Source organism: Musca domestica, unplaced genomic scaffold (genome assembly GCF_030504385.1).
Source record: "Musca domestica strain aabys unplaced genomic scaffold, Musca_domestica.polishedcontigs.V.1.1 24, whole genome shotgun sequence".
Lineage (NCBI taxonomy): Eukaryota > Metazoa > Arthropoda > Insecta > Diptera > Muscidae > Musca > Musca domestica.
Genome location: NW_026712272.1, coordinates 9,574,233 through 9,588,607, shown reverse-complemented (window position 1 = coordinate 9,588,607; position 14,375 = coordinate 9,574,233). Strand labels below are relative to the sequence as shown.

General features: G+C 33.0%; 2 protein-coding genes across 16 annotated transcripts in view; both read right to left on the bottom strand.

The window, feature by feature from the left end:
- Positions 1-3,068, bottom strand: part of LOC101895531 (SH2B adapter protein 2) — a 31,538-nt gene extending 28,470 nt beyond the window's left edge. For 2 of the 11 annotated variants that reach the window (XM_059123211.1, XM_059123222.1), the window contains exons 1-2: positions 2,585-3,065; positions 1,544-2,396 (exon numbers count right to left, since the gene is read on the bottom strand). The gene's annotated coding sequence lies outside the window, so the exon portion shown is untranslated. Of the gene's footprint in view, positions 1-1,543; positions 2,397-2,584 lie in introns of all 11 variants that reach the window. The other 9 variants (XM_059123218.1, XM_059123213.1, XM_059123214.1 and 6 more) reach the window with 9 other exon arrangements.
- A 5,169-nt stretch (positions 3,069-8,237) lies between these two features.
- The window catches only part of LOC101895126 (signal peptide peptidase-like 3), a 29,001-nt gene continuing 22,863 nt past the window's right edge, over positions 8,238-14,375 (bottom strand). For all 5 annotated transcript variants that reach the window (XM_059123323.1, XM_005178274.4, XM_059123322.1 and 2 more), the window contains 2 exons: positions 10,525-10,645; positions 8,238-8,458 (listed from right to left, as the gene is read on the bottom strand). In XM_059123323.1, the coding sequence (XP_058979306.1) occupies positions 8,390-8,458; positions 10,525-10,645 (190 nt within the window). In that variant the 3' untranslated portion in view covers positions 8,238-8,389. The remainder of the gene's footprint in view (positions 8,459-10,524; positions 10,646-14,375) is intronic.

Here is a 14,375-nt window from a genome sequence, read left to right as displayed (position 1 = left end):
ATTTTCAAAAGTTCGGCTCGGTCGAACTTAATGCTTTTTTACTTGTTAAATAATAAAATATAACAGAGGCAGTTAATTTTTATAATTGTTATCCATCAAAACGTACTAAATTTTAGAGTAGCATTAGGAAAATTAAAAAAGAAAACCTCTAGAAACACAGACTTTTTGGGGGAAATGCAGATAGGTACAAAAAAAAAAGTAAGATAGAGCTACCAGCTGATTACAACTTTTTTCTAAGTGTGTCCGTTTTATCAATTCCAACAACGATTTTCTGTTCTTCCCTCCATTTTTTTATTTTTTTATATTTTTTTTACATAAAAAGTAAAAGAATCCACTGTTATAATTGAAAGAATTTACCATTCCAGCTGATATGATTCATTACGAAAATAAGAACTATATTAAAAAAAATAGTCCAAATATGATAATGTTCTGTAGTGTGTACCATGCTCTATTTTCGTTTGTTGATCATATAAAAATTCGTTAATCATGCCAATAATCTAATTCTCTTTCTCATTTACAAATACTATTACCATGAATTTAAAAGGAACCCCAATTAAAATGCTCAATTCTATTTCATTTCTAATTAGAAAATTCCCCGTATAAACATCTCCTCAAAATAAAAGAAAATAAAAAAAACCCAATAAATATCCCATCTGGCAACATTGCTTTAAGAGAGGGCTCCTTAAATTAAAGGAATTTGACATTTCTGCTGATGAGGAGATGATGTTGGGTAAGAACAAGAACAAGACCCGAATGGTAGTGCTGGTGAGAGGAGAGAGAGAGTGTGCAAAAAAACCAAAACTAATTGCGTGTTTTCTTCTTTGTCACTACGAAAATGAACAACAACATTGAGAGTGAGTGACCTACGTACATACAACCTACATATGTATATGGACATACAGACATACTCCCATTTTTAGTATAGATTTGTTGTGTAGTAAAATAACAGCATACAAAATAAATGTCTAATATATATGTTTGTATATATGTATATAGTACATGGATGTGTGTGTGCGTGTCTCACTGTTCGTGTGCATATTATATAGAGTGGAAGAAATAATAATAAAAAAGTAAACATATGAAAGCAAAGAAGACAAAAAAAAAAAACAAAATAAAAACAAATAAAATAACAACAGCATAAAATGAAAACAACACATCACATCAAGTGATAGCGAATATTTTTATATACGCATTTTAGCGTTTGGTTGTTGTTGTGCCTCTACCATTTTATTTGTTTTTCTTCAACAGCAATAACAACAACGGCAACAGCGACTACGTCGACGACCACGACGACAACAGCAGCATTGTGTTGTGTTGTAGTTGCTGTTGTTTCGTTATTGCGCCGTAAAACCTCACATTAATAAGCTTAATAATATTTCTTTGCACTGTATTGTTGTTGTTGTTGTTGTTTATTTATACATATAATAACTATATATACAAATATACATATATAATTTTGTTTTGCCGTCTACCACCATGAATGTTTTACGTATTTTGTTATTGTTTATTTTTCTGTAGTTTGTTTTTGATTGGTTTAAATTACCTTGCACTTGCCTGCCTGCCTGCTTGCTTGCGGCTGGCTAGCTGACTGACTGACTGGCTGCTGATGTTGACTGTGTTTCGTCAGCGTTTGTTGTTTACTATCTTTTTTGCCTCTGGTTGACGTATGTATCACATACGTTGTTGTTGTCGTTGTTGATTTTTTTTAATAAATACTTTTTTTCTTGTTGTTATTTTTCACTTAGCTATGCTAATTGTTGTGGTTGTTGTATTTGTTGATGCTGCTTTGGTTTAACTAAGAGATTTGACATGGATTTCATTAATAATTCCCTTGGTTTGTTTTACACTTCAATTTTCCTTTGTTATTGTTAATTTTACATCGTGATTATTACATTAACAATTAATTTTTCCATTTTTTTTATTTTTTATTTGTTTATCAACATCACCATCTTTTTTCATCACACACAACGGACTGGACTGCTGACTAACTAAACCGAAACGTCTGTTTGTCTGCTTTGTTTTTTTTTTCTTTTTGTTTTCGTTCTTCTCTGGCTTAGCAGAGCAGCAACAGTGACCTAGGCATCATCAGAGCCAAATGTAATTGCTCGCGCGCTTTCTCTCTTCTTCGGCAATGCAACATACGATGTTAGCACTTTAACGGAACGCACTACCGATGCTGCTGCAGTTCTCTTGTGTGTACACAGAGAACCAACAAATCAGACCATTGTCTGGTTATTGTTGTAACAGAGTGCCCTCTGTCGCTGCCAGCATTGAGGATGTGCTGGCTGTTGTTATTATTGTTGTTGTTGGTGCTGCTGCTGCTGATGATGTTGTTTTGTTGTGTACACCTTAAACCCGACCATAAAAATTCACTCTGTTTTCACTGTTGATTCCTTCTACAAAATTAAGAAAAAAAAAACAACAACAATAAGAACATCACCACCGTAATCACTCACATCACATCATCTACAACAAAAACATCAACCATGAAATAGATTCTTGGTGTTGTTATTTGTTGTTGTTATATTTTATTTTTTTCTTCTTCTTCTTATTTCTTTTCTTTTTGTAAATTTTCACAACGCACTCCACATTTTTTCACAAATCATCGATTTGGGGAAAGAAAAAACACACTTTCTGCGTTTCTTTCAAAAACACACAATATATAGATCAAAACATAGATTTATTAGGTGTTATTCTAATGGGGATTTGTATTTCTAATCGCACAAGTACACAAATATATGTGTTCTAATATATACTATAATATATACACACACCACACATAAAAATGTCTCGTTTTGTTCTGTTTTTTTTTGGGCTTGACTTGTGCACTGACCGATTGACTTCTTTGAATGAAGAAAATTTCAAAACATACTCCACATACACCAACCACTCTTCTGTGTAATTTTATTACACTGCCAAATTGTATTGTTATTTTTTTCGGAAATTTTCACGCGTCACGTAATATAATATTTATGATATTTTTCACCGTATCACGTTGTTTTTGCCTATTTTGTAGTTTATATTGTCCGTGTGTGTCCGCCTTCTTGTCTTCTTTTCGTTTAGGGATAACTAGAGCGACTTTTGACTAATCGATTTTCGTTGCATAGGGATGTGGAGATCTATAATCATCGATGAGAATAATCGAATGCATTGTGTGCGAGAGCATTTTGAAGTTAAAAGGAGTTAATTAATATAAATTATTCATTCTATATTTTATAAGAATTCGTTAAAATGTACATTGGAGATAAATTATTTGTTTTTTTTATATGAAAAACAAATAAACCACAAGTCGACCTAGTTATCCCTTAAAATTCAGTAGAATGAATAAAACTGAAGTGGTGTACACACAAGCGAACTTTTTTCATTTGGGACTGTACAGTTTAGAGGAAAACAGTTTTGTATTTGAGATTGGATCATCACAGGGGGGATTAATATACAAGATGGCGCAAAAGTAATCTTTCTATCAGAAAATGCTATAAATTTTACGATTGACTTAGTTACAGACAAAAGTTTACTTTTGTGCCACCTTGTACATGCATATGTACTTGACAGACATTCCGATGTTTTTTTTTTACTGTAATTAAGGCATTAGGGAAAAATCGTAAACTTTGTGGCAAAACACGAAACGTATGTGGACTGTTTTAACCAGTGGTGTCGGAACGATAGTACAAAGGGTTCAGCCGGGCCGAACTTTTAATACCCTCCACCAATTAACGAATTTAGAAATTTTCAAAAAAAAAATCCGTTAAAAATTCTGTTAAAATCTTCAAAATACCGAATATAGCCGTTATATTGGGATCTCTATGAAGAAGTGGTCCTGCATAGGAAACTTTTGTCATAAGACATTACAGTACTCAAATACGAAACTACGAGAAAAATCTGGTGATTAATGTAGCTAAAATCATCAAAATACCGAATATAGGGAGATATCGTTATATCGAGGGCTAAACAAAGATCTGGACCTGCATAGAAAACTTTCTGTCGCAGGCTGTAGTATCCATTCGGAACTTCAAATACGAAAATTCAAACAGTTTCGTTGAATGCTGTACCAAAAATCGTCAAAATATCAAATATCGGGGATGCCGTTGTATGTGGACTACACGATATTGTGGACCTATATAGACATTTCTCTTCCAGGGGGTAAAGTGCTTAGTAAAAACTTCTTGTATGAATTTTTAGACAATTCCATTGAATAATGTAGCCAAAATCATCAAAACACCGAATATTGGGATGCACCGTTATAAGGGGTACAATATGTCGTGGACCTATCTAGACAATACTCTTCCGGGGGATAAAATACTCAGAAGGAACTCCTTTTTTGGATTTTGAGGAAATTCCATTGAAAAAATTGGCTACAATCATCAAAATAGTTCGGGAGGTACCGTTTTATGGTGGCTATAAGATATCGTGGACTGATATAGCCCATCATCGAACTTGACTTTCTTGCTGACAAAAGACTGATCTGTGCAAAATTTTAGCTTCTTATCCTTATTTGTTTTGAATCTAGCCTGATTACAACAGAAGGGCGGACGGGGCTTTATAGTCTTAGAATTTTACGCTATTCAAAGATTATATATATTTTGTTATGTCTAAAGTTATTATTTCGATGAGTTACAAACGGAATGACGAACTTAATATACCCTCTAACTATGTATAGTGGAGGGTATAAAAATTCCGCCATGTCTAAAAATGTAGTAAAAGTCTATTTTAGAGATTCTTACCAGTTTCTATTCTCATAATTTCTGAGTAAAATACTTAGATTGATTACCAGTATTGCTATTTTACGTCGGATATAATGGGTTCCTGTGATATTTTAATAATATTATTAGTAATTAAACTTTTACTGAACAATATCAAATTTATTAATATATTTTCATTGCCAAAATTACAAATAAATAAGACTATATCGTTTGTGTTTCCTGCCATACGCAAGTACTAAAGTATCATCCATAGTCATTGTTGCGTTACGTTATGCAATAATCATGAGTGTCCGTAAAACAAAACTGTTATACGAAACAAATTTAAATGAAAGCACGTTGCCGTCGGACGTTATAAAACTGTTTACGTTTAATTTCACTTAACATCACAAAAGTGAATAAGACACCCATGCATATTTTTCTTCTTTCATCAGAACTGATATATTTTTTTACTTGTTTGTTGCTGTTTATTTAAAAATTATTTGTTTTAACCAATTTTTGATAACTTAAATACTAAAATGTCATTTTGTTTTGTCATTTACTTATGTATGTTTTTTTTTTTGTATTTATATTACTTATTGTTTTCTCTTGTTTTGTAATAATTGTTAATTTAATAATAATAATTGAAATATGTCAGTATTTTCAAGATGGTTTGGTTGCACAATCTCCAGTATTTATTATTAATTTCTTTAGCTATAAATATAATTTTGGTTTTTTTTTGTTAATAATACATTGGCTTTTTGTGTGTGATAAAAAGAAAAAAAGAAGGAAGGAATTAAAATCAAAAAATGAGTAATTTTTATACACATGAACAGAACAAATGATTTGGTAAAACGAAGACAATTTGTATGTATGTTTGGTAGGGGAACGTTTAAAAATATTTGAAATTCTTCAAATCTTTCATTTAATTAAAGTGAGAATACATAAAACGCAGAAAGGTGAGAATACATAAAACGCGTAATGGTGAGAGTACATAAAATGCTTTTCTGAGTAGCGCCAAAATCGAACTACGTTACTCTTTTGTTCAAAGACATAGAAGTATAAAGATAAGACAAGACAGAGTAAAAATATGGCAGCCCTGTCAAAACGCCTCTGTTGTTATGATATCATAACAACATAGTTTCCAATGCTAATTGATTTAAACCGCTAAAGCAATATGCACATTTTGGGAAAGGTCTATGGAATAGAATTTTGAAGCCAAATTTTGGGATTTTTCTAATATTCATGTGCTGCTACTCTATGTATTGTAGATACAAACCATTTGCTCAAAATGCATTTTGTCTTGTCTTTTAGGTCTTTGATTTGTTCCTCTACAAAAAAGACAGCGGATGAAATCATCATTTAACAAAAACCAAGAGCATTTAAAATTTTGCACCAATTTTGTACAACAAATAGGTTACACAAGGTACGAAAAAATCCCACTGGCGTTGCCATCTGCGTAAACAATTTCTCCTCTATCTGTGGTAGTAGAATTTCGCGCGGATACTCACGATTGGCATTATCAAATGGAATGGGTTTTACAGCCAAAAAGAATAATTGCTATGTGCAGATTTTGGCCCAGAGACATAATTGGACCATTTTTTTTTCGAAATTATGAGCCGAAATTGAACTAAGTCAACCTAAAAGCTCTGTTTTTCTTTTACGAAGAAGCCTGTCAAAAAGCCGTTTTATGTATTCTCACCTTAAGTGTTACCATTTACGAAATAAGCAGCAGTTGAAAAAAATATTATATTGTTATATGGTGACCGCTACTGTTCAGTGACTCCAACTTTGGAACAAGTCCAGTCAGGTAAAATACTTTTTTTCTAAAGGTATTTGTACCCTACTACCCAGAAATTATTTTTCCTTGGGGGACGTATACGGATACCCAGATTCGGGTCTAAGACACGGATCTACTAAACCCATGTGGATATTATAAGTATCATTTAATAGCTCATGAAAATTGGAGAAAGAAATTAAGGCGAGAATACATAAAACGTATCACACGATGCGTACCCCTTTTCGATATGGATAATTTGACACTGCTTTGTACGGATTTTGAAACAGAGACATAATTGGGCCATTTTATGGTGCCGAATTGTACTAAGTCAACCTGAAGCTCCTTTATTTATTCTCCACCTTGAAAAGGAGGGTATATTAACTTTGTGTCAATCCGTTTGTAACATTCCTACGTATTCGTCATACACTTCATAAAGTACATATATTCATAATCTGCATAAAATTCTAGGTATCCGCCAGTTTGTCTGTTGAAATCACGATACAGCCCACATTATTTGACATAGAGCCTCCAAATTTGGTAGGACAATTTGTATTGTGTCTAGGATTGTTGGCATTGAAAATGAGATATATAGGTCAAAAATTTGATATAGCCGTCATAAAACGGTACCTCCCCATATTCGGTATTTTGTTAATTTTTCCATACTTTTCCATGGATTTGTCTAAAAATTTGTATTTGTATTTCAAAATGAGTTTTAGCTTCGGTGGCAGGACATTGAATATTTAGGTCTACGTTTCCCATACCCAGCGAAATTCATAAAACGCTTATTTGGCTTAATTCATTAGCTGGCTTTTTCGGAAAAGAGTAAAGGAGCCGTAGAGCCAAAATCGAACTAAATCAACCTAAAACTCACTGTTCGTCTGCGAAGAAGCCAGTCCAAAGACGTTTTATGTATTCTCACCTTTACACTTTAACCTTTCCAAAATGCTGCAATATGTGCTATTATCTTATCTGGAGCCAGAGACATTCAGGATGTCTAAAAATTCCCCAAAATTCAATGAAAATGAATTATAAATACTAGGATTTTTTTGGTTTATCATTTGTTCATGTTATTATAATTTCAAGAATGATTCGATCTTTTTTGTAATTTCAAGTTTCTTGTTTTTGTTTTTATTGTTAATAATAGTTGCTAATTTTGTTTTTTTGTTTAATTATATTATTTGTTTTATTATTATTTTATTTCCATCATACTTTACGTTTATATTTTGTTTTAGTTATTCCATAATATATGTCTTCTATGTAAGTAATGTGACAGAATGTGGGTGTTTTGTTTTTTTTTGTTGTTATTTATTATTATTATTGTTGTTGTGTATTAAATAATATTCGAAGGGGCGGCTTTGAAGGGTAGAAAAAATGAAAAACAAAAAAATAATAAATCCAAAGCCTATTTTTTTTTGTAGATTCTCCACCATGAAAATTAATGATCTTAAGAAATGTATAAAGAGAGCGAGAGGAGGAGGGAAGGGTGAATGTTTTCCTGTTTTTGTTTTTTGTTTTGTATAGAAAAAAGATTATACTTAAAACTTATAAAACAAAAAATATAATATTTCTACATATATATAAAAAATAATAATACATAATAATAATAATTTTTAAAGGCAATTTAAAAACTAACCTAACTTATTTTATAAATAAAATTTGTTTTTGTTTTTTTTTTCTTCTTCTTGATTCATTTTTGTTTTCATTTCTTTTCGGTTTTTTTGTTTATATTCCATATTTATTTATTTTTTTTGCTTATTTTTTTCTCCTATTTTTGTTTTGTAAAAAAACGTATTACTAAAAAGAAAACAAAAAAAAAAGATTTTTTTTTGAAAAAAGAGAGTGTTGTTTAACTTATAATTTATACATTAAGTTATAGTAGTAGTAGTGTTTTTTGTTTCTTTAAAAAAAAGTATTTTCGTTTCATGAAAAACACTCAGACTTCCAGTTGTTTTGAAGGTTGTTGGGTAATGAATGGTTCACTCCACATGCGACGTAAATCGCCCTGCAATGGAAAAGAAAAAAAATAGAAGATGAGAAAATGTTTCATTAGAAATAAAGGATTCCTGTCCTATAATGAACGAGCTAAAAAAACTGGATATCTATCATAGTCGTTCTAAAGAGATGTTGACAATTACAGACGGGCAAAAAAGCGATAATGCCTTTTATTTATACCATATTTTCAATTATTTATTAACATACATAATGTTTTTTTTTTTAAATTATTTTTGCATTTTATTTCAAAAATTGATTTTAAAAATATACTAAGAAACATTGATAAAATTCCATTAAGGATTGTATTGTCAAACTTCTGTCGCTCCATAGGCTTTTCAACTTTCGACACATGTATTTTAAGTAGCCTATTATTTTATAAAAAAAGTAAAACTTTAAGTTTTGCACTAATTTAAGGTGAGAACACATAAAACGCCTTTTTAACTGGCTTAAGCTATAGACTGGCTTTTTCGAAAAGAACAAAGGAGCGTAGGGCCAAAATCGAACTAAGTCAACCTAAAACTCCTTTGTTCCTCTACAAAGAGACACCAACCGATGACTTAAGCCAGTGAGAAAAGCCTTTTATGTACTCTCGTCTTTATACAACAACTAGGTTACACAAGGTACGAAAAAGACCCATTGGCGTTGCCAACTTCGCAAATTATTTCTGCTCATGACGGGAGAAGCGATCTGGCGAGGAAAATGTTTTCCTTGGTAACAGACGAGTAGACGACCAGTAGACTATTCTATGGACGGGCATGACGGGCTTGGGAGTCTATTTTAAGAGATGAACTGACGGGTCTGGGACTACATTCTCAGATATGAGTCTATCCTCCAGGGAGTCTCCCTTGTGCCACCAAGAAGTCTCAAAGACAAGTTGAGGAGTCTCTATTCTCGAAGTCGAGTTAAGGAGTCGCTATTAGAGTAGACGATCTAAAGGACCAATATGGTCTCTATTCTCGAAGACTGAAGCTGAAGCTGAAGGACAAATGGTGAATCTCTTCTTTGATGGACGAGCTGAAGGGCCACTAGGGATTCTATATTTCAAGACGAAATGGAGAACCAGCAGGCAGTCTCCATTCTCGGAGACGTGCTGAAGAGCCAATTCGGAGACTCTGTTTCATAGACGAGTTGAAGGGCCATCTAGGAATTCTCATTTTCAAAGACGAACTGAAGAGCCAACAGAGAGTGTATGTTCTGATAGACACCATGCAGTCTCTATTTTCGAAGACGAGCTGAAGCAGCAACAGGGAGTCTTTTTTTCATGAACGAGCTGAATCCCTTCAGCTATCTTTTCGGCTAGGGAATTTTTTTGGCTTTCCCTTCAATTCTCGTAGATAAACTGAAGGGCCTCCATAGGCGACCGAAAGAGCTTCCAGGCAGCCTATTCGCATAGACGAATTATAGGTCCTTTAGGGAGTCTCGTCGATAGAAGATTCATCTATAGGTGCGTTGAAATGGAGAGCAAGGTAGCCGAGACAATAGGCGAGGTAAAGGGTCTACAGAGAGCCTTACCGAAAACGGAGCTGGGGAGGGCCCAGATAGCCTTATCAATAGACAAGCTGAAGGTAATTCAAGGAGTATTTTCGATAAGCGGACAGACAGCTCTCCATAGAGCCTCATCGACAGGCGAGCTGAAGCGCCAAATAGCCGAGTCGATAAGTTCAGATGAAGTTCCTTCTTGGGTCTTCTCTAGACAGAAAACGTGTTGCAGGACTTCTAGAGAAACACGACGCTACTATACAAATACATCTTTCACAGGGATTTGTATAGATTGACTATGGAAAAGCAAAACTTTTCCACGACTCCTACACTTAGAGGACCTTTTACAGGTCTTCGATAGATGGAAAAGCTTTTAGGGACCTTCAATAGATGAAAAAATTCTACGAATACATCTGTAAATAGAAGATTTCTAAATGTATTCTTTTGATTAGATCTTTTAAAAATATGGGGCTTTCTCCGTGGACAGAAACTCTTTCATAGGCCTTCTCTAGACAAACGATTTCCGACAAGTACCTCCATGTACAGAAAATGTGCTACTGCAAATAACCCTTGCGAATGTCACATCTTTGTTCTTACCTTCAGATAAGCCATTGTCAACAAAGGCAGTAATGTGAATGGAACCAAATAGAGAAGTGCCGGTTGCGCTGCTTTAAAGACTTCCGAGCTTACAGTGGCGGTAAGTAGACCCAAAAAGTAACTGGAATGGATGGATAGCAAGAATAAACATTAGTTAGAATAAAGTTTTCCTGGAGTAATCTTAAATAAAATATTTGGAACTTGTGTATTAAAAAAGAAATAGTTATAATTAAAATAAAGAAAATGTCGTGCCCTTTTGAATTGTGTAATATTGTTGCTGAGGATGAATTGTGTGTTACCTGTTGGTTTTGTCTTAATCAATGGCATGCAAAATGTGCTAGGATTAATGCAAAAGTAGTAGACACAATTAGAAATAATGTTGGTGTTCGTTGGTGTTGTGTGCAATGCAGGAAACTCTCTGCAGACTTTTATAATTTTGTGAAGGATTTGCAGTCGGAATTGACATCGATGAAAAAAGATTTTTCCTCATTATCACTCCGATTTGAGAATTTCTCTACATTGTTTGAGAAATACCAAGAGTTAGATGAGTTTGTGTCGTCACCGTTAGTTTCTGGACAGAAACGCAAAAGGGCTGCGAAAAAGGCACCAACTAAGGGAATGCCTAGTCGCAAAGCAATAGTTTCTGTTGAGAACACTGTTCCACAACCGGTCTCAGTTAATATCACTGATACAACTGAGAATGGACGTGAACAGTCGTATGCCAGTGTTATTACACACCCAGTTCCGGTAGATAACAGCGGTATAGGTAAAGGGGTAATTAATCCTGATGTTATGAATATTGATAGTGAGGTTTCTAAGAAAACCTCACAATCTACTCGTGACATACAGGAATTATCATTTCCTTCACTTATCACTAGTGATCGTCCCGAGACTGCTACTGGCAAAACTCAACCTGTCCAAAGATCATTATCCATGGCCCCCGCCATGAAAATGATATTTGCAACAAGGTTTGCACCAGAAACAACGGCCGATGACATAAACTATTATATAAAATCAAAAATTGAGGGAGATTACTTTTTGAAATGTTATAAGCTCCGATCTGCATTTTCTGAAAGTAGATCTTCTTTCAAAATCGTTGTGCCTGACAATATTTTTGTACAGTTGATTTTAAAAGAATTTTGGCCTGCTAGGGCATTTATTAAAGAATTTGTGGAGAGATCCGATAATTTAGCTCATTTGCCTCTTAGACCAGACTCGGTGCCAAAAAACTAAATGACTCATTTTCTATCTGCTATCAGAATGTAAGGGGGCTTAATACAAAATTAACCAGTTTATATACTGATAGCATTGGTTTCAATTATAATGTATTGGTTTTCTCCGAAACTTGGTTAAAAACATCTATATTAAATAGTGAAATATTATGTTCAAAATATCAAATATTTAGAAAAGATCGTGTTTGTAAAAAAGGTGGTGGCGTCCTTATTGCAGTTGATACCAAATATACCACTAATTTAATTGATCTAAATGATTTTCTTGATATAGAATTTGTTTGTGTTTCCATTGAATTGGGCAAATCTAAATTGTTTGTAACTTGCTCTTATATTCCCCCCTCATCTTCACTTGACATTTATAATCTGCATTTATCAGAAATAAATTTAATTACTGAAAAAATGAAAGATTCCGATCGCATTCTGATCCTTGGTGATTTTAATATGCCCTCCATTAAATGGCTTCCAATGCCAGATTCTGAAGCTTTGATTCCTTTGCCATCTGAAATGAACAGTACCCAGTATACATTTGATGTTGTAAATCTTTATCAAATAAACAGTGTAAAAAATTCGCATGGCAAAATTCTTGATTTGGCGTTTGTAAATATAACACAGCATTTTGATATATTCAGAATTCCTCCAATATGCACTCCTGAAGATATATACCATCCAACTTTATATATCTCCATGACTCACAGTTATGTAATTGAAGAAAGTCAGTCCGACTCATTTAAAACTGTCCTTAATTACAAAAAAACTAATTTTCGAAAACTTAATACTCTCATTTCCTCCATAAATTGGGCTTCTGTGTGCCTGTGTAACAGCCATACAGATTTAGAATATGTAATTGATCAATTTTATGATATTTTAAATAGATTTAAACTGGAATGTGTTCCAACCACTGGAGTTAAAAATTCAAATAAATATCCATGGATAACCCCTGAGTTATCAAGTTTAAAAAATTCTAAAAATAAGCTTTTTCGTAAATATAAAAAATCAGGCTTAACAATAGACTATACTAATTACTCTGTTGCTAGATCTAAATATACTTTAGAGTCTCGACGGTTGTATAATCTTTACCTAGACAAGATTAAAAATAATGTTAAATCCAATCCTAAATCTTTTTATGATTTTGTTAATCTAAAACGAAAAGTTTCCTCAAAGCCCTCAGTATTGAAATATAACAATAAAGAATTTGTCACAGGCACAGATATTGCTGAATGTTTCGCAGATTTTTTTGCCACAACCTATTCCAGTACATCTTGCCAAATTAAAGATTCGTATCCTTATAAGTTATCACAGGCTGATCAAATTTGTATGCCTTTTCTACAACGTCATGATGTGTCCAATAGTCTGCGTAGTTTAAAATCGATTAAATGTCCAGGACCGGATGGCATACCTAATATAATTCTTAAATATTGTTCAGAAACATTAGCACTTCCGTTAACTATATTGTTTAATTATTCACTTAAATTTGGTCACTTTCCTACTTTTTGGAAAAAATCTTATATTATACCTTTACATAAGTCTGGTAGTCTTACTAATGTGTCAAATTATAGAGGAATTGCAAAATTAAGTGCCATACCAAAATTGTTTGAAAAATTAATTACTGCAGTAATTTCACAGAAAATTCAATCTATATTGAGTCCATATCAGCATGGTTTTCGTAGTGGTCTTTCAACTACAACAAATCTTATAGAATTTACGTCAACAGTAATAAAAGGATTTGTTCAGCGTAAACAAACTGATACAATTTATACCGATTTTAGTAAAGCTTTTGATAGGGTTAACCATGAACTCCTAATATATAAATTAAATTATATGGGTTTCAACACAAACTTAGTCAAATTGATATCATCTTACTTACAAAATAGATCACAACTAGTTTTGTTTGAAGGGTATCTATCCAAAACGATTAACGTTCCATCGGGTGTTCCGCAAGGAAGTCACCTTGGACCGGTCCTCTTTCTTTTATTTATCAACGATTTACCTAATTCCATAAATTACTCGAAATTGTTAATGTACGCAGATGATGTTAAATTATTCATTTCCCATAATTGTGATAAACGAGCGAGTTTACTTCAAAACGATTTAGATAGCCTTTTTAAATGGTGCACGTTAAATTGTATGGAGTTAAATTTAAGCAAATGTAAGCATATGTGCTTCTCCAGATCTTCTTCTCTGATATTAAAATATAATATTGACGGTCATTCATTATCAACTGTAGATTCATTTGTTGATCTTGGCCTCTTGATGGATCCAAAATTAAATTTTAATAGCCATGTAATAACAATGGTAAATAAAGCAAATGGTGTTTTAGGTTTTGTTAAACGGTGGGCCAAAGATTTTTCTGATCCATATATAACAAAACAGTTATTTACGTCTCTTGTTAGACCTATATTGGAATACGGTTCTGTTGTATGGGATCCTCAATATGCAACATACTCAGATAAAATAGAATCCGTGCAAAAACAATTTCTGCTATTTGCCTTACGAGGTTTACATTGGAATAGTGATTTTGTTTTGCCTTCTTATGCTAGCAGGCTAAAATTAATTAGATTGCCTACACTTAAAAGCAGACGTATTATGTTGAACTCCATGTTTGTACTAAAAATATTAAAT